At 41.7% G+C, this 27282-nt stretch overlaps 1 protein-coding gene across 3 annotated transcripts in view; it reads left to right on the top strand.

Annotated features, from left to right (window-relative positions):
* The first annotated feature begins 2375 nt into the window (after positions 1-2375).
* LOC139548267 (zinc finger protein ZFP2-like) overlaps positions 2376-27282 on the top strand; it is a 211544-nt gene continuing 186637 nt past the window's right edge. Inside the window, exons 1-2 of one of the 3 annotated variants that reach the window (XM_071357848.1) lie at positions 2387-2994; positions 15115-17399. In XM_071357848.1, coding sequence (XP_071213949.1) covers positions 2688-2994; positions 15115-15665 — 858 coding nt within the window. In that variant the 5' untranslated portion in view covers positions 2387-2687 and the 3' untranslated portion in view covers positions 15666-17399. Of the gene's footprint in view, positions 2995-15114; positions 17400-27282 lie in introns of those variants that run through there. The other 2 variants (XM_071357840.1, XM_071357865.1) reach the window with 2 other exon arrangements.

A 27282-nucleotide genomic window follows, 5' to 3' on the forward strand; every position in this document is an offset into this window, starting at 1 on the left:
GGTGTTGTATATTTCCCCTGTGGGCTTTATCAAAGGGATGATTTTGACCATATATGGTTAATTAGGGGCATTTCGAAATGCAAATAGCCAAGGTGGTGCAGTAGCACTGAAGCTCAGAACAATTTGTATTTTATTAATGGTTATCTCCTACCAGTGTGCTGTGACACTCGTAGGGTTGTTTGACAAATCACACCTTTTCTATGCCTACAAACATTCTAAATTCCATTCGAAAGTAGTATTTGGAATATATATATATATAATAGTTTCTACACAATATTGATACATGAGGCTCCAGGACTCTTCGCTGGCCACTCCAGAACAGAACAGAACACTCCAGAACAGAACACTCCAGAACAGAACACTCCAGAACAGAACACTCCAGAACAGAACACTCCAGATTTGATTTGAGTTTAGGGTTGTTGTCCTGCTGGAAGACCTACAACCTACAACAGAGACACAGACGTCAATTCAATGTCTAGCAACTGGAACGAGCTGCAGAAAACAGTAAAACTGGACAGTTTTATATCTTCATTCAAAGACTCAATCATGGACACTCTTACTGACAGTTGAGGCTGCTTCGTGTGATGTATTGCTGTCTCTACCTTTGTGCTGTTGTCTGTGCCCAATAATGTTTGTACCATGTTTTGTGCTGCTACCATGTTGTGCTGCTACCATGTTGTGTTGTCATGTGTTGCTGCCATGCTATATTGTTGTCTTAGGTCTCTTGATGTAGTGTGGTGTCTCTCTTGTCGTGATGTGTGTTTTATCCTATATTTTTATTCATTTTTAATCCCCCGTCCCCGCAGGAGGGCTTTTGCCTTCTGGTGGGCCTTCATTGTAAATAATAATTTTTTCTTAACTGACTTGCCTAGTTAAATAAAGGTTAAAAAACACACTCTATTATGCATGGGAATAATGCTGGTGTTTTTAATGTCCAACATGCTGGTGTTTTTAATGTGCAACATGATGGTGTTTTATATCCAACATGATGGAGTTTTATATCCAACATAATGGTGTTTTATATCCAACATGATGGTGTTTTATATCCAACATGATGGTGTTTTAATGTCCAACATGATGGTGTTTTATATCCAACATGCTGGTGTTTTTAATGTCCAACATGCTGGTGTTTTTAATGTCCAACATGATGGTGTTTTATATCCAACATGATGGTGTTTTATATCCAACATAATGGTGTTTTATATCCAACATGATGGTGTTTTATATCCAACATGATGGTGTTTTATATCCAACATGATGGTGTTTTTAATGTCCAACATGATGGTGTTTTATATCCAACATGATGGTGTTTTATATCCAACGTGATGGTGTTTTATATCCAACATGATGGTGTTTTTAATGTCCAACATGATGGTGTTTTATATCCAACATGATGGTGTTTATATCCAACATGATGGTGTTTTATATCCAACATGACGGTGTTTTATATCCAACATGATACAACATGACAACAGAACAACATGGTAGCAGCACAACATGACAACAACATGGTAGCAGAACAACATGACAACAACATGGTAGCAGCACAACATGACAACAACATGGTAGCAGCACAACATGACAACAACATGGTAGCAGCACAGCATGACAACAACATGACAGCAGCACAACATGACAACAACATGGTAGCAGCACAACATGACAACAACATGGTAGCAGCACAACATGACAACAACATGGTAGCAGCACAACATGGCAGCAGCACAACATGGCAGCAGCACAACATGGCAGCAGCACAACATGGTTGCAGCACAACATGGTAGCAGCACAACATGACAACAACATGGTAGCAGCACAGCATGACAACAACATGACAGCAGCACAACATGACAACAACATGGTAGCAGCACAACATGACAACAACATGGTAGCAGCACAACATGGCAGCAGCACAACATGGTAGCAGAACAACATGGTAGCAGCACAACATGACAACAACACAACATGGTAGCAGCACAACATGGTAGCAGCACAAAGCATTGTACAAACATTATTGGCCACAGACAACTGCACAAAGAGGAAGAAGGTAGAGAACAATACATCAGGCAAAGCAGCCACAACTGACATTATATTGTCAGGATTGGAGTTAAATCCTTAACTAGGTATTAATTTATTAAAATGTTATTAATTAAGCAGACTCATATCAAACCAACAACCCTGGCGTTGCGTGCGCCATGCTTTACCAACTGTGCGACACGGAACTATTCTACCATTATATATTCATAATGTACATATTCACATGTAGCTACAGGTCTGCATAGACGAAAGTATTGGCTGTAAGAAGTCAGACAAAACATATTTGCTCATCTTTAAATTAATAAACAATGTAGTGAATATTTTTCTAAACTGCGTTACTCATTCCAGTCAGCTGACGGCGATATGCGTCTTCAGATGGTGACGTCATATCTAGTGGACTACACGACACCGGAAGCTGTTTCAACAACACGGATGCTGACTCATTCAACCACCTCCGTAGCCTGGTAGCCAACATACAACCGAAAACATTGAAGCTCTTTGGACCATTTTTGTGTATATTGATCTCGGTGTTTTTAACACAATCCTCTTTACGTATCTACTATTTAACTTAAACGTAACTTGTTTGCTCAATTTACACATTTGTTGATTATACTGAACCTAAGCTAATCGTCAATGCTAGCTAGCCCACCATGAGCTCTCCAAGCTACTCTCCTCCTGCTAAAGAAGAGGTCTGCTGGACGGAGAAAGAGGGTCTGTGGCTGAACATTGTCGTGAAAGAAGAGGGGGAAGAGGAGGATGTTTCCGTAAAAGGAGAGGAAGAAGCTTTCAGAATGAAAGAGGAGGAAGAGGAGGCTATCAGTATCACGTTTAAAGAAGAGGAAGAACCTTTTGGAGTGGAAGTGGAAGAGGAGGCTATCTCAATAAAAGAGGAGGAGGAAGACGTTTGGAGAGATGAAGAGGGAGAGGAAGAGGAGACTGAAGATCTGATTAACACCAGTGAGTACCGTCTTAAAAACACAGCCAGAAACTCTGCAGTTGTTGAACTAATGTGTGGTGTTAAAGCCAAAGGGACATTGCACTGAAATGTGCTCCTCACCAGAACCCCAAATATAAGCTCGTAAAGCTCCGTTGTGTGTAAACAATGCAAATGTAAACAAACACTGTATTTGACTCAAAACGTATTTAAAACGATCATTTTGATCTCATGGTGGGTCCTTGCATCCACAGCTCTGTCTATGAATTAGAGTTGTTCCATTCCTTCAAGCCCTCCGCTACTCTCCCCTATCTGTTCATTAGGACAGTGGAGACTGAATTAGAGTTGTTCCATTCCTTCAAGCCCTCCGCTACTCTCCCCTATCTGTTCATTAGGACAGTGGAGACTGAATTAGAGTTGTTCCATTCCTTCAAGCCCTCCGCTACTCTCCCCTATCTGTTCATTAGGACAGTGGAGACTGAATTAGAGTTGTTCCATTCCTTCAAGCCCTCCGCTACTCTCCCCTATCTGTTCATTAGGACAGTGGAGACTGAATTAGAGTTGTTCCATTCCTTCAAGCCCTCAGCTACTCTCCCCTATCTGTTCATTAGGACAGTGGAGATATACAACGTTTAAGTACCAAATCAAGTGTTATTGGTCACATACACATGGTTAGCAGACGTTAATGAAATGACATTTTATTTCTTCAGCCTCATGAGGTTGAAGAGACGCTGTTGCACCTTCTTCACTACACTGTCTGACCATTTCAGTTTGTCTGTGATGTGTACGCCGAGGAACTGAAAAGTTTCCGCCTTCTCCTCTACCCTCGGCTACACTCCCCTATCTTTTTATTAGGACACTGAAGCGTTTAATGACCAATAACAGGGGAGGTTCACATTTTTTAGAGGTATGAGGGGTATGGCTCTACCTTTCTCACTCATTATGATTCATGATCCATTCATGATTATCCCTAATCGTGTTAGCATCCACATTAATATACAAGTGTTCAGAAACATATTCTATTCTTGTGTGACTCGTATGACACGATACATTATTTACCGTTCATTTCTGTTGGGTACAACATCATCTGAAACGCAACCAAAACAAACTGCAAATGCATCCAACATGTTTGTAGAGTCACAAGCTCGATATAGTTATTATGTTATAGGAATGTGAGACCAAATACTAAACTTATGACTACTTCAATACACATATAAGTGAATTTTGGCCAAATACTTATGACGCATTCAAATGTGAGAGACTAGATACATGAAGTCATTTTATTTCTAAATGGTAGAACAGATACCCTGAAAATACCCTCAAATAAAAGGTGACGTTCTGTGCTGTCTCATATGAAGCATTTGATCTCATATCTAAAATTCTGGTATAGAGTCACTCTTCCCTGTCTGAATAAATACGTAGGGGAGTATATATCGTTTATTTAAGCAATTAGGCCCGTATACCACAGGTATGTCAAAACATTTATTTTTACTGCTCTAATTACCTTTGTAACCTGTTTATAATAGCAATAAGGCACCCCGGGGGTTTGTGGTATATGGCCAATATACCACGGCTAAGGGCTGTTCTTAGGCACAGTCGAACTCCCATATTACCTGACCTCTTTACTAACCTGTAAGAGTAGGAGTTACCCTACCCAATCACAGGGGTGGATAACTGGAAATTCCAACTGCTGCTACAGACGTAGGAAAAACAGCTGAGGCATTCCATGTCATTTCAGCAACTGATCTCTGAGGAAATGAAGCTAATTGATTAGCCCTTTTGATTTATAAGGATTCACATAATATTCAATAAATATAGTGTCCAACATCCAATTAGGACCAAACTTCTTCCTACCTTTTGAGTAGACATTAGGAATCCAACAACCAGTATATATTTTTTAATAGACAGCTACTATCTATCTACTTAAATTTGGAATAAAAAGGTCCCACGGTTGCGTCAAGTGTTTTTTGGAGAGACAGAAAGGAGAGGGGGACCCTTGTCCTCCATTACTACTGTACTGCTAATATTCACAAGATAACCTTTTGGGTTTTTACATTAAAAAATAAATAAATATATATTTCAGACAATGACGGCCTAGGAACATTCATAGAGGAGGAAGGACCGGTGTGTTCCTTTATGGAAAAGAACTCATGTCAAACACCATCCCTGGTCTCCTTAGTCTGTGCTCCACTACCATCCCTGGTCTCCTTAGTCTGTGCTCCACTACCATCCCTGGTCTCCTTAGTCTGTGCTCCACTACCATCCCTGGTCTCCTTAGTCTGTGCTCCACTACCATCCCTGGTCTCCTTAGTCTGTGCTCCACTACCATCCCTGGTCTCCTTAGTCTGTGCTCCACTACCATCCCTGGTCTCCTTAGTCTGTGCTCCCCTACCATCCCTGGTCTCCTTAGTCTGTGCTCCACTACCATCCCTGGTCTCCTTAGTCTGTGCTCCACTACCATCCCTGGTCTCCTTAGTCTGTGCTCCACTACCATCCCTGGTCTCCTTAGTCTGTGCTCCACTACCAATCCTGGTCTCCTTAGTCTGTGCTCCACTACCATCCCTGGTCTCCTTAGTCTGTTCTCCACTACCATCCCTGGTCTCCTTAGTCTGTGCTCCACTACCATCCCTGGTCTCCTTAGTCTGTGCTCCACTACCATCCCTGGTCTCCTTAGTCTGTGCTCCACTACCATCCCTGGTCTCCTTAGTCTGTGCTCCACTACCATCCCTGGTCTCCTTAGTCTGTGCTCCACTACCATCCCTGGTATCCTTAGTCTGTGCTCCACTACCATCCCTGGTCTCATTAGTCTGTGCTCCACTACCATCCCTGGTCTCCTTAGTCTGTGCTCCACTACCATCCCTGGTCTCCTTAGTCTGTGCCCCTACCATCCCTGGTCTCCTTAGTCTGTGCTCCACTACCATCCCTGGTCTCCTTAGTCTGTGCTCCACTACCATACCTGGTCTCCTTAGTCTGTGCTCCACTACCATCCCTGGTCTCCTTAGTCTGTGCTCCACTACCATCCCTGCTCTCCTTAGTCTGTGCTCCACTACCATCCCTGCTCTCCTTAGTCTGTGCTCCACTACCATCCCTGGTCTCCTTAGTCTGTGCTCCACTACCATCCCTGGTCTCCTTAGTCTGTGCTCCACTACCATTCCTGGTCTCCTTAGTCTGTGCTCCACTACCATCCCTGGTCTCCTTAGTCTGTGCTCCACTACCATCCCTGCTCTCCTTAGTCTGTGCTCCACTACCATCCCTGGTCTCCTTAGTCTGTGCTCCACTACCATCCCTGGTCTCCTTAGTCTGTGCCCCTACCATCCCTGGTCTCCTTAGTCTGTGCTCCACTACCATCCCTGGTCTCCTTAGTCTGTGCTCCACTACCATCCCTGGTCTCCTTAGTCTGTGCTCCACTACCATCCCTGGTCTCCTTAGTCTGTGGCCCTACCATCCCTGGTCTCCTTAGTCTGTGCTCCACTACCATCCCTGGTCTCCTTAGTCTGTGCTCCACTACCATCCCTGGTCTCCTTAGTCTGTGCTCCACTACCATCCCATGTCTCCTTAGTCTGTGCTCCACTACCATCCCTGGTCTCCTTAGTCTGTGGCCCTACCATCCCTGGTCTCCTTAGTCTGTGTGTTTTATTCTAAAATGTATCACAATACCCCATAATGACATCACAATACCCCATAATGACATCACAATACCCCATAATGCCAAAGCAAAAACAGGTTTAGATTTTTTGCAAATGTATTGAAACTATTCCCCAGGATAACTAGTCTCAGAGTAATGTAAGATCCCAGGATAACTAGTCTCAGAGTAATGTAAGATACCAGGATAACTAGTCTCAGAGTAATGTAAGATCCCAGCATAACTAGTCTCAGAGTAATGTAAGATCCCAGCATAACTAGTCTCAGTGTAATGTAAGATCCCAGGATAACTAGTCTCAGAGTAATGTAAGAACCCAGGATAACTAGTCTCAGAGTAATGTAAGATCCCAGGATAACTAGTCTCAGAGTAATGTAAGATGCTTGGAAAAAGAAGCTGAAAAGAATAACAGAACGGCACCATTAGAACTAAAATGTGTCTCCTGGATGTCAGACCCCCAACCCTCCAAACTAAATAAATAATAAAATGTGTCCCTGGATGTCAGACCCCCAACCCTCCAAACTGTAAATAAATAATAAAATGTGTCCCTGGATGTCAGACCCCCAACCCTCCAAACTGTAAATAAATAATAAAATGTGTCTCCTGGATGTCACACCCCCAACCCTCCAAACTGAATAAATAATCAAATGTGTCTCCTTGGCAACATTAGAACCTCGGTACGTTTACTGTGTACTGGGTCGAGACAAAGGAATGATGTAAACAAATAATCCAAAATATTTTTGTCAATGAGACAGTATATAAACAAAGGAATGACCGAACCCCCTTTGGTGACTGAATGCTTGTAAGGAAAACTAGATGATCAAAACATTAAATCACATCAAATAAGCCTGAGTGGTTTCACCTCCTCCCAGCCTATACTGGATACTACAGTTATACAGGATACTACAGTTATAACTATACATAGTTATACAGGATACTACAGTTATACAGGATACTACAGTTATAACTATACATAGTTATACAGGATACTACAGTTATACAGGATACTACAGTTATACAGGATACTACAGTTATAACTATACATAGTTATACAGGATACTACAGTTATACAGGATACTACAGTTATACAGGATACTACAGCTATACAGGATACTACAGTTATACATGATACTACAGTTATACAGGATACTACAGTTATAACTATAATAGTTATACAGGATACTACAGTTATACAGGATACTACAGTTATACAGGATACTACAGTTATACATGATACTACAGTTATACAGGATACTACAGTTATACAGGATACTACAGTTATAACTATAATAGTTATACAGGATACTACAGTTATACAGGATACTACAGTTATACAGGATACTACAGTTATAACTATACATAGTTATACAGGATACTACAGTTATACAGGATACTACAGTTATACAGGATACTACAGCTATACAGGATACTACAGTTATACAGGATACTACAGTTATACAGGATACTACAGCTATACAGGATACTACAGTTATACATGATACTACAGTTATACAGGATACTACAGTTATACAGGATACTACAGTTATAACTATAATAGTTATACAGGATACTACAGTTATACAGGATACTACAGTTATACAGGATACTACAGTTATACATGATACTACAGTTATACAGGATACTACAGTTATACAGGATACTACAGTTATAACTATAATAGTTATACAGGATACTACAGTTATACAGGATACTACAGTTATACAGGATACTACAGTTATACAGGATACTACAGTTATAACTATACATAGTTATACAGGATACTACAGTTATAACTATAATAGTTATACAGGATACTACAGTTATACAGGATACTACAGTTATACAGGATACTACAGTTATAACTATACATAGTTATACAGGATACTACAGTTATACAGGATACTACAGTTATACTGGATACTACAGTTATAACTATACATAGTTATACAGGATACTACAGTTATACAGGATACTACAGTTATAACTATACATAGTTATACAGGATACTACAGTTATACAGGATACTACAGTTATAACTATACATAGTTATTCCAAAGGTGGGCTACTTACTATCCACTGTTTGCAAGCCACCGTTGCTGATCTATTTTATTTATTTATTTCACCTTTATTTAACCAGGTTTGGGCTAAATTATAGATGGGCTATGTACAGGTGCAGTAATCTGTGAGCTGCTCTGACAGCTGGTGCTTAAAGCTAGTAAGGGAGATAAGTGTTTCCAGTTCCAGAGATTTTTGTATGTCGTTCCAGTCATTGGCAGCAGAGAACTGGAAGGAGAGGCGGCCAAAGGAGGAATTGGTTTTGGGGGTGACCAGAGAGATATACCTGCTGGAGCGCGTGCTACAGGTGGGTGTGTCAAATCAGAGGGCCTGTTGTCCGGACCTCCGGCAGTCTCTATGGGGGTGCCATAGGGTTCAATCTTCGGGCCGACTCTCTTCTCTGTATACATCAATGATGTTGCTCTTGTTGCTGGTGATTCTCTGATACACCTCAACGCAGACGACACCATTCTGTATACTTCTGGCCCCTCTTTGGACACTGTGTTAATTAACCTCCAGACGAGCTTCAATGCCATACAACTCTCCTTCCGTAGCCTCCAACTGCTCTTAAACGCAAGTAAAACTAAATGCATGCTATTCAACCGATCACTGCCTGCACCTGCTCGCCCGTCCAGCATCACTACTCTGGACGGCTCTGACTTAGAATACGTGGACAACTACAATGCCTAGGTGTCTGGTTAGACTGTAAATTCTCCTTCCAGACTCACATTAAGCATCTCCCAAAATTAAATCTAGAATCGGCTTCCTATTTCGCAACAAAGCATCCTTCACTTATGCTGCCAAACATACCCTCGTAAAACTGACCATCCTACCGATCCTCGACTTCGGTGATGTCATCTATAAAATAGCCTCCAACACTCTACTCAGTAAACTGGATGCAGTCTATCACAGTGTCATCCGTTTTGTCACCAATGCCCCATATACCACCCACCGCTGCGACCTGTATGCTCTCGTCGGCTGGCCCTCGCTACATATTCGTCGCCAAACCCACTGGCTCCAGGTCATCTATAAGTCTTTGCTAGGCCGCCTTAACTCAGCTCACTGGTCACCATAGCAACACCCACCCATAGGACGCGCTCCAGGAAGTATATCTCACTGGTCATCCCCAAAGCCAACACCTCTTTGGTCGCCTTTCCTTCCAGTTCTCTGCTGCCAATGACTGGATCGAATTGCAAAAATCGCTGAAGTTGGAGACTTATATCTCCCTCACTAACTTTAAACATCAGCTATCTGAGCAGCTTACCGATCGCTGCAGCTGTACACAGCCCATCTGTAAATAGCTCATCCAACTGCCTACCTCATCCCCATGTTTTTATTTACTTTTTTTGCTCTTTTTGCACACCAGTATTTCTACTTGCACATCATCATCTGCACATCTATCACTCCAGTGTTAATGCTAAATTGTAATTGCTTTGTTAATATGGCCTATTTATTGCCTTATTGCCTTTATTGCCTCTGTACTCCATTTGCACACTGTATATATATTTTTCTATTGTGTTATTGACTGTACGTTTGTTTATCCCACGTGTAACTCTGTTGTTTTTGTCTCACTGCTTTGCTTTATCTTGGCCAGGTGTGCAGTTCTAAATGAGAACTTGTTCTCAACTGACCTACCTGGTTAAATAAAGGTGGAATAAATTAAAAATAATAATAATAATCGTAACTTTATTGACATCACCTAAATGGATACTGTCATTAACACAGTTCTTCAATAATTACACATCATTTTTAATACTGTAGCTGTTTTGTTATAGTCACATGTTCAACTATCATCAGCTGATCCAGGAAATCATTTTCTGAATGACAGTCAAATGACAAACATCACGACATGCAACAACAACCAAAGTGCTTCTTCATTCATTACTCTGGTAAAGACAGTTATGCTGTGCTCCACGTTGGATCCAACATCCCTAACAAATTGATGTTTATAATGTTATTGTCTGCTTGATTTACAGTAGGGTCTCGTTAGTCTGTTTAGACACAGAGATACTTAGCTCATAATGTGTAGAGAACTATTCCTTGATGGATAGGCTATTGTACAACACACAGAGCTATTTTCCTTTATTTGTTGTTTGGTGAAGTTATGGGTCCTACAGTAGGTCTATGTTGTTGTTAGGTGAAGTTATGGGTCCTACAGTAGGTCTATGTTAGGTGAACTTATGGGTCATACAGAAGGTCTATGTTAGGTGAAGTTATGGGTCCTACAGTAGGTCTGTTATTGTTAGGTGAAGTTATGGGTTCTACAGTAGGTCTATGTTGTTGTTAGGTGAACTTATGGGTCCTACAGTAGGTCTATGTTGTTGTTAGGTGAAGTTATGGGTCCTACAGTAGGTCTATGTTAGGTGAACTTATGGGTCATACAGAAGGTCTATGTTAGGTGAACTTATGGGTCATACAGAAGGTCTATGTTAGGTGAAGTTATGGGTTCTACAGTAGGTCTGTTATTGTTTTGGGTCCTACAGTATGTCTGTTATTAGGTGAAGTTATGGGTCCTACAGTAGGTCTATGTTATTGTTAGGTGAAGTTATGGGTCCTACAGTAGGTCTATGTTATAGTTATGGGTCCTACAGTCGGTCTATGTTGTTGTTAGGTGAAGTTATGGGTCCTACAGTGGGTCTATGTTGTTGTTAGGTAATGTTATGGGTCCTACAGTAGGTCTATGTTGTTGTTATGGGTCCTAGAGTACACTATGTATGTCATGCAACAACAACCAAAGTGCTTCTTCGTTCATTACAGGTATATTTGTTGTTAGTTATGAGCCAATTTGGCAAACTGTGTACAAATCCTCATTGTCAGGTTGATGGAAAAGCTAGACAAAGAGCATTTTACTGGTTGAAGTGTTTTTTAAATACAAAGCGGTTGATTTGCGATGATGACACAAACATTATATTAAGCAGGACATTCAAACGAGCCTTACAATTATAATCCATAGTAGTGTGAAATGTACTCATAAGCAACCTGGAAATAGAGGTTACTCCCCTGAGTTTTCCCCCATTCACATTCAGAATACATTGTGAAAAACAAAAATCTTTGCTCACCATTTTTGCTCCAGGCAGATATACTACATCCATAACTAGTGGTTTCCTCATTAGCAGATATACTACATCCATAACTAGTGGTTTCCTCATTACCAGATATACAACATCCATAACTAGTGGTTTCCTCATTACCAGATATACTACATCCATAACTAGTGGTTTCCTCATTACCAGATATACTACATCCATAACTAGTGGTTTCCTCATTACCAGATATACTACATCCATAACTATCGGTTTCCTCATTACCAGATATACTACATCCATAACTAGTGGTTTCCTCATTACCAGATATACTACATCCATAACTATCGGTTTCCTCATTAGCAGGGAGGAGTTTCTACAATCAAATTGTATGTGCTTTGCCCTCGTGACGCAATTTTATTAAACACAGAAAGGGGCCTATATTGGAGACCAAAAGTCATCTGGCACACTGCTTAGAGTTTCAACAACATGAATAACTTATTTCTAGCCTACAATCATCGATGTTACTACTAACAAGGCTAATCTAAAAACAAAACTCCCTAAATTCTATCAGCATATCGATTGTGCTACCAGGGCTGGAAAAACACTAGACCATTGTTATACTAATTTCCGCAACGCTTATAAGGCCCTCCCCCGCCCCCCTTTCGGAAAAGCTGACCACGACTCCATTTTGTTGATTCCAGCCTACAAACAGAAACTCAAACAACAAGCTCCCGCGCTCAGGTCTGTTCAACGCTGGTCCGACCAATCTGAATCCACGCTTCAAGACTGCTTCGATCACGCGGATTGGAATATGTTCCGCATCGCGTCCAACAACAATATTGACGAATATGCTGATTCGGTGAGCGAGTTCATTAGGAAGTGCATTGACGATGTCGTACCCACAGCAACGATAAAAACATTCCCAAACCAGAAACCGTGGATTGACGGCAGCATTCGCGTGAAACTGAAAGCGCGAACCACTGCTTTTAACCAGGGCAAGGTGACCGGAAGCATGACCGAATACAAACAGTGTAGCTATTCTCTCCGCAAGGCAATCAAACAGGCTAAGTCTCAGTACAGAGACAAAATCGAGTCGCAATTCAACAGCTCAGACACAAGAGGTATGTGGCAGGGTCTACAGTCAATCACGGATTACAAAAAGAAAACCAGCCCCGTCGCGGACCAGGATGTCTTGCTCCCAGACAGGCTAAACAACTTTTTTGCCCGCTTTGAGGACAATACAGTGCCACTGACACGGCCCCCTACCAAAACCTGCGGGCTCTCCTTCACCGCAGCCGAGGTGAGTAAAACATTTAAACGTGTTAACCCTCGCAAGGCTGCAGGCCCAGACGGCATTCCCAGCCGCGTCCTCAGAGCATGCGCAGACCAGCTGGCTGGTGTGTTTACGGACATATTCAATCAATCCTTATCCCAGTCTGCTGTTCCCACATGCTTCAAGAGGGCCACCATTGTTCCTGTTCCCAAGAAAGCTAAGGTAACTGAGCTAAACGACTACCGCCCCGTAGCACTCACTTCCGTCATCATGAAGTGCTTTGAGAGACTAGTCAAGGACCATATCACCTCCACCCTACCGGACACCCTAGACCCACTCCAATTTGCTTACCGACCCAATAGGTCCACAGACGACGCAATCGCAACCACACTGCACACTGCCCTAACCCATCTGGACAAGAGGAATACCCATGTGAGAATGCTGTTCATCGATTACAGCTCAGCATTTAACACCATAGTACCCTCCAAACTCGTCATCAAGCTCGAGACCCTGGGTCTCGACCCCGCCCTGTGCAACTGGGTCCTGGACTTCCTGACGGGCCGCCCCCAGGTGGTGAGGGTAGGTAACAACATCTCCACCCCGCTGATCCTCAACACTGGGGCCCCACAAGGGTGCGTTCTGAGCCCTCTCCTGTACTCCCTGTTCACCCACGACTGCGTGGCCATGCACGCCTCCAACTCAATCATCAAGTTTGCGGATGACACTACAGTGGTAGGCTTGATTACCAACAACGACGAGACGGCCTACAGGGAGGAGGTGAGGGCCCTCGGAGTGTGGTGTCAGGAAAATAACCTCACACTCAACGTCAACAAAACAAAGGAGATGATTGTGGACTTCAGGAAACAGCAGAGGGAGCACCCCCCTATCCACATCGACGGGTCAGTAGTGGAGAAGGTGGAAAGTTTTAAGTTCCTCGGTGTACACATCACGGACAAACTGAATTGGTCCACCCACACAGACAGCGTTGTGAAGAAGGCGCAGCAGCGCCTCTTCAACCTCAGGAGGCTGAAGAAATTCGGCTTGTCACCAAAAGCACTCACAAACTTCTACAGATGCACAATCGAGAGCATCCTGTCGGGCTGTATCACCGCCTGGTACGGCAACTGCTCCGCCCACAACCGTAAGGCTCTCCAGAGGGTAGTGAGGTCTGCAGAACGCATCACCAGGGGCAAACTACCTGCCCTCCAGGACACCTACACCACCCGATGTCACAGGAAGGCCATAAAGATCATCAAGGACAACAACCACCCAAGCCACTGCCTGTTCACCCCGCTATCATCCAGAAGGCGAGGTCAGTACAGGTGCATCAAAGCAGGGACCGAGAGACTGAAAAACAGCTTCTATCTCAAGGCCATCAGACTGTTAAACAGCCACCACTAACATTTAGCGGCCGCTGCCAACATACTGACTCAACTCCAGCCACTTTAAAAATGGGAATTGATGGAAATTATGTAAAAATGTACCACTAGCCACTTTAAACAATGCCACTTAATACAATGTTTACATACCCTACATTACCCATCTCATATGTATATACTGTACTCTATATCATCTACTGCATCTTGCCATCTTTATGTAATACATGTACCACTAGCCACTTTAAACTATGCCACTTTATGTTTACATACCCTACAGTACTCATCTCATATGTATATACCGTACTCTATACCATCTACTGCATCTGCCATGCCGTTCTGTACCACCACTCATTCATATATCTTTATGTACATATTCTTTATCCCTTTACACTTGTGTGTGTATAAGGTAGTAGTTGTGGAATTGTTAGGTTAGATTACTGTTGGTTATTACTGAATTGTCGGAACTAGAAGCACAAGCATTTCGCTACACTCGCATTAACATCTGCTAACCATGTGTATGTGACTAATAAAATTTGATTTGATTTGATTTGATTTAATGTGAAAACAAGAAAAAATATGACTATTCTTGCTCATTTTAAGACGATTGTTAAATAATTGTAACTTGTTGCTCATTTTAAGACCAAATAACTTTAACAGGCTCTCCTTTATTTTTAGGCTTTTTTTTTTTTTTTTTTAAAGCATCACCTTTTACAATGGATTTCCGCTGTTGTGGGCCTTTAATCATCTGTCTGACTTTGTTGTTCACACAGGAGAGATACTTCACTATTGTGGATCATCTGGGGAGCCTCAACAATTTCATGATGCTGACGAGGCAGAGAAGAGTCTCTCCAGATCAGAACACCTCAATAAACACCAGCGGAGACCCACAGGGAGGAGAACTCACTGCCGCTCTGACTGTGGGAAGAGATTCACCTCATCAGGCATTAAAATTCATCAGAGAACACACACAGGAGAGAAATCTTATAGCTGTGATCAATGTGGGAAGAATTTTGGTCGATCTAGCCATCTGACTCAACACCAGAGAATACACACAGGAGAGAAATCTTATAGCTGTGGTCAATGTGGGAAGAGTTTTGGTCAATCTTGCCATCTGACTCGACACCAGAGAACACACACAGGAGAGAAACCTTATAGCTGTGATCAATGTGGGAAGAGTTTTCGTCAAGCTGGAGATCTGACAGTGCACCAAAGAACACACACAGGAGAGAAAGCTCATACCTGTGATCAATGTGACAAGAGATACTCTGTTAAAAGACATCTGATCAAACATCAGAAAATACATGAAGCAGTTGTTTCATGATATCAATGAATTAATGTCACAATGTAGAATGTTTTTAACAATGTAGAAGGAGTATTTTAAGGAATTACACAATATAGAACCCTAAACGTTTGCCCCATTCAATTGATTTCAGCCTTAGGAAAACTCCAGGCTCTTGAAAGAGTACTATTTATGTGATTTAACAAAAAAGTGACTAACACAAAAAGAGCTGTGTTACACTTAACATGTTGGTGAACCATTTGAATCAAAAAGCAACACTTCAAAATGTGGCGAGCGATCTGTTTCCTACAAATTGTCCTCTAACCAGGGATGTACACATTACTCCCACATTCCGTGTGGTTTTTGAGCTGTTAGTTTTAACAGGACGTGCAACCTCATCTCCCTCCTCTCGGCACAATTGATTTCAACATGATATCGATGAGTAATGACAAATAAGTGTTGCGTTCCTTTGTTTAGTGACCCCTAAATTTAAATGCATCACTCCAAAATGTAGCTGACTGTCTTCTGCAGGTTGTCCTCTAACCAGTGAGGTAAAATATATCTCCCATTTCCATGTGTTTTTTTTAGTTGTGTTAGTTTCAACAGCACCTACAACCTGATTTCCCCCCTAATCGATATCAGTGATTTATTGCTACTTGTCAAAACAACAGCGTTTCTGGTGCTTGTGCAGTTTATAAGGAGCTTGTTTAAATAAATACAAGTAATATGATTATTGTGGCAGATGTTTGTGTAAATAGCACATGTTATGTTTAGTTTGTCCATATATCACAAACTGTTTCAGCATTTGGACTATTGATTTGACACGTTTAAACTGTGACATTGGGGATATCCCACCTAGCAAACTGTCGACATTGGGGATATCCCACCTAGTAAAATGTCACTGAAAATAAGACTATGACCGACGTACAATATAAGTTTGGTTCTAGTTGAAAGTGTAAAAGAAAACTATTTAATTTCAACGTACTCGCAGCTTATACACATGGACGCTGTATAATAAATCGGTCTATAATAAATTTTATTAACAATCCTAATAAATTGAGTCATAAATATAAAATATATTTGTTGTCCTAAGGGGAAGGTGTTACAGACTTTGGTTTTTCCATTTATGTTTTGAGGTTGGACTTTAGCACGTATAGCTCGTCAGCACGTAGGACGCACTGATTGGTGTCACCTCGTTAGTCAGTATGTGTTACACCTGTGCTGGCTTGTCCATCTCGTTAGTGGGAAGGTGTTTCACCTGAGCTGGTCCAGGTTCTATTTAAGAGTGTCTGGCCCAGTGCTCCAGTTGTCTTGATAGATGTGGAGAGTCAACACCTTTAGTTGCTCCACCTTTTTGGTTTGCTTCCTGTCTTTAAGTTTGGTGTGGGTTTTTCTTTTGTTTTCCTCTTCTTGGGCAGATTTAGTGGGTCTCATGGTTGGTGTCTTTTAGGTCCCAGTTGTTGTTACTAGTCAACTTTCAGTCGACACCCCCATAGTGTCTTTGAGAACCCCTCCTAAAAAACAAGCTTATATTTTGGGTTGGATATTGCATCCAATTAGTGTTTTAATCAATGGCCTTTCCTTAGAATGCTCATTGGTCTTTAAGTTGTTAATCTTCTGTTTTTTTTATCCAGTTATTTTTTTGTTTTTTTATGCTGTTATTTTTGTGTACTAAGTATTTCTGTTTATTTTCATTGTTTTCTCCTGTGAAGCCATTGTGTTGCATCCATGTCTGAAATGTGCTGTATAAATAAAGCTTGATTTGATTTCAACAAATGAACCCAATGACTGATCAATCAACAGACCCTCCATCTTACTATGAAAAACAGTATCAATCCCACTTTTCCAGCCTACTGAAGGCGTGGTGGAGTGGTAACCACCACCCCCGGCTCTACCAGGGGCTTGAGGTGGTCTCCCACAGCTCTGCTGGTGGAGTGGTAAACACCACCCCCGGCTCTACCACAGCTCTGCTGGTGGAGTGGTAAACACCACCCCCGGCTCTACCACAGCTCTGCTGGTGGAGTGGTAAACACCACCCCCGGCTCTACCAGGGGCTTGAGGTGGTCTCCCACAGCTCTGCTGGTGGAGTGGTAAACACCACCCCCTGCTCTACCAGGGGCTTGAGGTGGTCTCCCACAGCTCTGCTGGTGGAGTGGTAAACACCACCCCCGGCTCTACCGGGGGCTTGAGGTGGTCTCCCACAGCTCTGCTTATGTTATGTTCTGTGGCTTTGCTGTTCCATTTCTCGTCTGCCCCTGCAACACAGAAAGAAACATATTTAGTCATATTATATAAAACACTCAAAGTACTGGATATGGAGCATCTATGGACTCAGTTACACCTGGCACCTAAATGTGACTTCTGTCATCTGATCACTCCAAGCTGAATTCGGTTCAGATCTACCAGGATGGGCCTTTGTCATTATTATAGATGACGTCCCACACCGTAGCAGCATAGCCTTTATGTCATTATTATAGATGACGTCCCACACCGTAGCAGCATAGCCTTTATGTCATTATTATAGATGACATCCCACACCGTAGCAACATAGCCTTTATGTCATTATTATAGATGACATCCCACACCGAAGCAGCATAGCCTTTATGTCATTATTATAGATGACATCCCACACCGTAGCAGCATAGCCTTTATGTCATTATTATAGATGACGTCCCACACCGTAGCAACATAGCCTTTATGTCATTATTATAGATGACATCCCACACCGTAGTAGCATAGCCTTTATGTCATTATTTTAGATGACATCCCACACCGTAGCACGTAGCAGCATAGCCTTTATGTCATTATTATAGATGACATCCCACACCGTAGCAGCATAGCCTTTATGTCATTATTATAGATGACGTCCCACACCGTAGCAGCATAGCCTTTATGTCATTATTATAGATGACATCCCACACCGTAGCAGCATAGCCTTTATGTCATTATTATAGATGACGTCCAACACCGTAGCAGCATAGCCTTTATGTCATTATTATAGATGACGTCCCACACCGTAGCAGCATAGCCTTTATGTCATTATTATAGATGACGTCCCACACCGTAGCAGCATAGCCTTTATGTCATTATTATAGATGACGTCCCACACCGTAGCAGCATAGCCTTTATGTCATTATTATAGATGACGTCCCACACCATAGCAGCATAGCCTTTATGTCATTATTATAGATGACGTCCCACACCATAGCAGCATAGCCTTTATGTCATTATTATAGATGACGTCCCACACCGTAGCAGCATAGCCTTTATGTCATTATTAAAGATGACGTCCCACACCATAGCAGCATAGCCTTTATGTCATTATTATAGATGACGTCCCACACCGTAGCAGCATAGCCTTTATGTCATTATTAAAGATGACATCCCACACCGTAGCAGCATAGCCTTTATGTCATTATTATAGATGACATCCCACACCGTAGCAGCATAGCCTTTATGTCATTATTATAGATGACATCCCACACCGTAGCAGCATAGCCTTTATGTCATTATTATAGATGACATCCCACACCGTAGCACGTAGCAGCATAGCCTTTATGTCATTATTATGGATGACATCCCACACCGTAGCAGCATAGCCTTTATGTCATTATTATAGATGACGTCCCACACCGTAGCAGCATAGCCTTTATGTCATTATTATAGATGACATCCCACACCGTAGCAGCATAGCCTTTATGTCATTATTATGGATGACATCCCACACCGTAGCAGCATAGCCTTTATGTCATTATTATAGAAGACATCCCACACCGTAGCAGCATAGCCTTTATGTCATTATTATAGAAGACATCCCACACCGTAGCAGCATAGCCTTTATGTCATTATTATAGATGACGTCCCACACCGTAGCAGCATAGCCTTTATGTCATTATTATAGATGACATCCCACACCGTAGCAGCATAGCCTTTATGTCATTATTATAGATGACGTCCCACACCGTAGCAGCATAGCCTTTATGTCATTATTATAGATGACATCCCACACCGTAGCAGCATAGCCTTTATGTCATTATTATAGATGACATCCCTCACCGTAGCAGCATAGCCTTTATGTCATTATTATAGATGACGTCCCACACCGTAGCAGCATAGCCTTTATGTCATTATTATAGATGACGTCCCACACCGTAGCAGCATAGCCTTTATGTCATTATTATAGATGACATCCCACACCGTAGCAGCATAGCCTTTATGTCATTATTATAGATGACATCCCACACCGTAGCAGCATAGCCTTTATGTCATTATTATAGATGACATCCCACACCGTAGCAGCATAGCCTTTATGTCATTATTATAGATGACGTCCCACACCGTAGCAGCATAGCCTTTATGTCATTATTATAGAAGACATCCCACACCGTAGCAGCATAGCCTTTATGTCATTATTATAGAAGACATCCCACACCGTAGCAGCATAGCCTTTATGTCATTATTATAGATGACATCCCACACCGTAGCAGCATAGCCTTTATGTCATTATTATAGATGACATCCCACACCGTAGCAGCATAGCCTTTATATCATTATTATAGATGACATCCCACACCGTAGCAGCATAGCCTTTATGTCATTATTATAGATGACGTCCCACACCGTAGCAGCATAGCCTTTATGTCATTATTATAGATGACATCCCACACCGTAGCAGCATAGCCTTTATGTCATTATTATAGATGACATCACACACCGTAGCAGCATAGCCTTTATGTCATTATTATAGATGACATCCCACACCGTAGCAGCATAGCCTTTATGTCATTATTATAGATGACATCCCACACCGTAGCAGCATAGCCTTTATGTCATTATTATAGATGAAATCCCACACCGTAGCAGCATAGCCTTTATGTCATTATTATAGATGACGTCCCACACACCGTAGCAGCATAGCCTTTATGTCATTATTATAGATGACGTCCCACACCATAGCAGCATAGCCTTTATGTCATTATTATAGATGACATCCCACACCGTAGCAGCATAGCCTTTATGTCATTATTATAGATGACGTCCCACACCGTAGCAACATAGCCTTTATGTCATTATTATAGATGACATCCCACACCGTAGTAGCATAGCCTTTATGTCATTATTTTAGATGACATCCCACACCGTAGCACGTAGCAGCATAGCCTTTATATCATTATTATAGATGACATCCCACACCGTAGCAGCATAGCCTTTATGTCATTATTATAGATGACGTCCCACACCGTAGCAGCATAGCCTTTATATCATTATTATAGATGACATCCCACACCGTAGCAGCATAGCCTTTATGTCATTATTATAGATGACGTCCAACACCGTAGCAGCATAGCCTTTATGTCATTATTATAGATGACGTCCCACACCGTAGCAGCATAGCCTTTATGTCATTATTATAGATGACGTCCCACACCGTAGCAGCATAGCCTTTATGTCATTATTATAGATGACGTCCCACACCGTAGCAGCATAGCCTTTATGTCATTATTATAGATGACGTCCCACACCATAGCAGCATAGCCTTTATGTCATTATTATAGATGACGTCCCACACCGTAGCAGCATAGCCTTTATGTCATTATTATAGATGACGTCCCACACCGTAGCAGCATAGCCTTTATGTCATTATTAAAGATGACGTCCCACACCATAGCAGCATAGCCTTTATGTCATTATTAAAGATGACATCCCACACCGTAGCAGCATAGCCTTTATGTCATTATTATAGATGACATCCCACACCGTAGCAGCATAGCCTTTATGTCATTATTATAGATGACATCCCACACCGTAGCACGTAGCAGCATAGCCTTTATGTCATTATTATGGATGACATCCCACACCGTAGCAGCATAGCCTTTATGTCATTATTATAGATGACGTCCCACACCGTAGCAGCATAGCCTTTATGTCATTATTATAGATGACATCCCACACCGTAGCAGCATAGCCTTTATGTCATTATTATGGATGACATCCCACACCGTAGCAGCATAGCCTTTATGTCATTATTATAGAAGACATCCCACACCGTAGCAGCATAGCCTTTATGTCATTATTATAGAAGACATCCCACACCGTAGCAGCATAGCCTTTATGTCATTATTATAGATGACGTCCCACACCGTAGCAGCATAGCCTTTATGTCATTATTATAGATGACATCCCACACCGTAGCAGCATAGCCTTTATGTCATTATTATAGATGACGTCCCACACCGTAGCAGCATAGCCTTTATGTCATTATTATAGATGACATCCCACACCGTAGCAGCATAGCCTTTATGTCATTATTATAGATGACATCCCTCACCGTAGCAGCATAGCCTTTATGTCATTATTATAGATGACGTCCCACACCGTAGCAGCATAGCCTTTATGTCATTATTATAGATGACGTCCCACACCGTAGCAGCATAGCCTTTATGTCATTATTATAGATGACATCCCACACCGTAGCAGCATAGCCTTTATGTCATTATTATAGATGACATCCCACACCGTAGCAGCATAGCCTTTATGTCATTATTATAGATGACGTCCCACACCGTAGCAGCATAGCCTTTATGTCATTATTATAGAAGACATCCCACACCGTAGCAGCATAGCCTTTATGTCATTATTATAGAAGACATCCCACACCGTAGCAGCATAGCCTTTATGTCATTATTATAGATGACATCCCACACCGTAGCAGCATAGCCTTTATGTCATTATTATAGATGACATCCCACACCGTAGCAGCATAGCCTTTATATCATTATTATAGATGACATCCCACACCGTAGCAGCATAGCCTTTATGTCATTATTATAGATGACGTCCCACACCGTAGCAGCATAGCCTTTATGTCATTATTATAGATTACATCCCACACCGTAGCAGCATAGCCTTTATGTCATTATTATAGATGACATCACACACCGTAGCAGCATAGCCTTTATGTCATTATTATAGATGACATCCCACACCGTAGCAGCATAGCCTTTATGTCATTATTATAGATGACATCCCACACCGTAGCAGCATAGCCTTTATGTCATTATTATAGATGAAATCCCACACCGTAGCAGCATAGCCTTTATGTCATTATTATAGATGACGTCCCACACACCGTAGCAGCATAGCCTTTATGTCATTATTATAGATGACGTCCCACACCATAGCAGCATAGCCTTTATGTCATTATTATAGATGACATCCCACACCGTAGCAGCATAGCCTTTATGTCATTATTATAGATGACATCCCACACCGTAGCAGCATAGCCTTTATGTCATTATTATAGATGACGTCCCACACCGTAGCAGTATAGCCTTTATGTCATTATTATGGATGACATCCCACACCGTAGCAGCATAGCCTTTATGTCATTATTATAGATGACATCCCACACCGTAGCAGCATAGCCTTTATGTCATTATTATAGATGACATCCCACACCGTAGCAGCATAGCCTTTATGTCATTATTATAGATGACGTCCCACACCGTAGCAGCATAGCCTTTATGTCATTATTATAGATGACGTCCCACACCGTAGCAGCATAGCCTTTATGTCATTATTATAGATGACGTCCCACATCGTAGCAGCGTAGCAGCATAGCCTTTATGTCATTATTATGGATGACATCCCACACCGTAGCAGCATAGCCTTAATGTTATTATTATAGATGACGTCCCACACCGTAGCAGCATAGCCTTTATGACATTATTATAGATGACATCCCACACCGTAGCAGCATAGCCTTTATGTCATTATTATAGATGACATCCCACACCATAGCAGCATAGCCTTTATGTCATTATTATGGATGACATCCCACACCGTAGCAGCATAGCCTTTATGTCATTATTATAGATGACGTCCCACACCGTAGCAGCATAGCCTTTATGTCATTATTATAGATGACATCCCACACCGTAGCAGCATAGCCTTTATGTCATTATTATAGATGACATCCCACACCGTAGCAGCATAGCCTTAATGTCATTATTATAGATGACATCCCACACCGTAGCAGCATAGCCTTTATGTCATTATTATAGATGACATCCCACACCGTAGCAGCATAGCCTTTATGTCATTATTATAGATGACATCCCACACCGTAGCAGCATAGCCTTTATGTCATTATTATAGATGACGTCCCACACCGTAGCAGCATAGCCTTTATGTCATTATTATAGATGACATCCCACACCGTAGCAGCATAGCCTTTATGTCATTATTATAGATGACATCCCACACCGTAGCAGCATAGCCTTTATGTCATTATTATAGATGACGTCCCACACCGTAGCAGCATAGCCTTTATGTCATTATTATAGATGACATCCCACACCGTAGCACGTAGCAGCATAGCCTTTATGTCATTATTATAGATGACATCCCACACCGTAGCAGCATAGCCTTTATGTCATTATTATAGATGACGTCCCACACCGTAGCAGCATAGCCTTTATGTCATTATTATAGATGACGTCCCACACCGTAGCACGTAGCAGCATAGCCTTTATGTCATTATTATAGATGACATCCCACACCGTAGCAGTATAGCCTTTATGTCATTATTATAGATGATATTCCACACCGTAGCAGCATAGCCTTTATGTCATTATTATAGATGACATCCCACACCGTAGCAGCATAGCCTTTATGTCATTATTATAGATGACGTCCCACACCGTAGCAGCATAGCCTTTATGTCATTATTATAGATGACATCCCACACCGTAGCAGCATAGCCTTTATGTCATTATTATAGATGACATCCCACACCGTAGCAGCATAACCTTTATGTCATTATTATAGATGACATCCCACACCGTAGCAGCATAGCCTTTATGTCATTATTATAGATGACATCACACACCGTAGCAGCATAGCCTTTATGTCATTATTATAGATGACATCCCACACCGTAGCAGCATAGCCTTTATGTCATTATTATAGATGACATCCCACACCGTAGCAGCATAGCCTTTATGTCATTATTATAGATGACATCCCACACCGTAGCAGCATAGCCTTTATGTCATTATTATAGATGACATCCCACACCGTAGCAGCATAGCCTTTATGTCATTATTATAGATGACATCCCACACCGTAGCAGCATAGCCTTTATGTCATTATTATAGATGACATCCCACACCGTAGCAGCATAGCCTTTATGTCATTATTATAGATGACATCCCACACCGTAGCAGCACAGCCTTTATGTCATTATTATAGATGACGTCCCACACCGTAGCAGCATAGCCTTTATGTCATTATTATAGATGACGTCCCACACACCGTAGCAGCATAGCCTTTATGTCATTATTATAGATGACATCCCACACCGTAGCAGCAGAGCCTTTATGTCATTATTATAGATGACGTCCCACACCGTAGCAGCATAGCCTTTATGTCATTATTATAGATGACATCCCACACCGTAGCAGCATAGCCTTTATGTCATTATTATAGATGACATCCCACACCGTAGCAGCAGAGCCTTTATGTCATTATTATAGATGACATCCCACACCGTAGCAGCATAGCCTTTATGTCATTATTATAGATGACATCCCACACCGTAGCAGCATAGCAGCATAGCCTTTATGTCATTATTATAGATGACATCCCACACCGTAGCAGCATAGCAGCATAGCCTTTATGTCATTATTATAGATGACGTCCCACACCGTAGCAGCATAGCCTTTATGTCATTATTATAGATGACGTCCCACACCGTAGCAGCATAGCCTTTATGTCATTATTATAGATGACGTCCCACACCGTAGCAGCATAGCCTTTATGTCATTATTATAGATGACATCCCACACCGTAGCAGCCTATCCTTTATGTCATTATTATAGATGACATCCCACACCGTAGCAGCATAGCCTTTATGTCATTATTATAGATGACGTCCCACACCGTAGCAGCATAGCCTTTATGTCATTATTATAGATGACATCCCACACCGTAGCAGCATAGCCTTTATGTCATTATTATAGATGACATCCCACACCGTAGCAGCATAGCCTTTATGTCATTATTATAGATGACATCCCACACCGTAGCAGCATAGCCTTTATGTCATTATTATAGATGACATCCCACACCGTAGCAGCATAGCCTTTATGTCATTATTATAGATGACATCCCACACCGTAGCAGCATAGCCTTTATGTCATTATTATAGATGACATCCCACACCGTAGCAGCATAGCCTTTATGTCATTATTATAGATGACGTCCCACACCGTAGCAGCATAGCCTTTATGTCATTATTATAGAAGACATCCCACACCGTAGCAGCATAGCCTTTATGTCATTATTATAGAAGACATCCCACACCGTAGCAGCATAGCCTTTATGTCATTATTATAGAAGACATCCCACACCGTAGCAGCATAGCCTTTATGTCATTATTATAGATGACGTCCCACACCGTAGCAGCATAGCCTTTATGTCATTATTATAGATGACATCCCACACCGTAGCAGCATAGCCTTTATGTCATTATTATAGATGACATCCCACACCGTAGCAGCATAGCCTTTATGTCATTATTATAGATGACATCCCACACCGTAGCAGCATAGCCTTTATGTCATTATTATAGATGACATCCCACACCGTAGCAGCCTATCCTTTATGTCATTATTATAGATGACATCCCACACCGTAGCAGCATAGCCTTTATGTCATTATTATAGATGACGTCCCACACCGTAGCAGCATAGCCTTTATGTCATTATTATAGATGACATCCCACACCGTAGCAGCATAGCCTTTATGTCATTATTATAGATGACATCCCACACCGTAGCAGCATAGCCTTTATGTCATTATTATAGATGACATCCCACACCGTAGCAGCATAGCCTTTATGTCATTATTATAGATGACATCCCACACCGTAGCAGCATAGCCTTTATGTCATTATTATAGATGACATCCCACACCGTAGCAGCATAGCCTTTATGTCATTATTATAGATGACGTCCCACACCGTAGCAGCATAGCCTTTATGTCATTATTATAGATGACATCCCACACCGTAGCAGCATAGCCTTTATGTCATTATTATAGATGACATCCCACACCGTAGCACGTAGCAGCATAGCCTTTATGTCATTATTATAGATGACATCCCACACTGTAGCAGCATAGCCTTTATGTCATTATTATAGATGACATCCCACGCCGTAGCAGCATAGCCTTTATGTCATTATTATAGATGACATCCCACACCGTAGCAGCATAGCCTTTATGTCATTATTATAGATGACATCCCACACCGTAGCAGCATAGCCTTTATGTCATTATTATAGATGACGTCCCACACCGTAGCAGCATAGCCTTTATGTCATTATTATAGATGACGTCCCACACCGTAGCAGCATAGCCTTTATGTCATTATTATAGATGACGTCCCACACCGTAGCAGCATAGCCTTTATGTCATTATTATAGATGACATCCCACACCGTAGCAGCATAGCCTTTATGTCATTATTATAGATGACATCCCACACCGTAGCACGTAGCAGCATAGCCTTTATGTCATTATTATAGATGACATCCCACACCGTAGCAGCATAGCCTTTATGTCATTATTATAGATGACGTCCCACACCGTAGCAGCAT

The sequence above is a fragment of the Salvelinus alpinus genome, chromosome 2 (assembly GCF_045679555.1).
Source record: "Salvelinus alpinus chromosome 2, SLU_Salpinus.1, whole genome shotgun sequence".
NCBI lineage: Eukaryota > Metazoa > Chordata > Actinopteri > Salmoniformes > Salmonidae > Salvelinus > Salvelinus alpinus.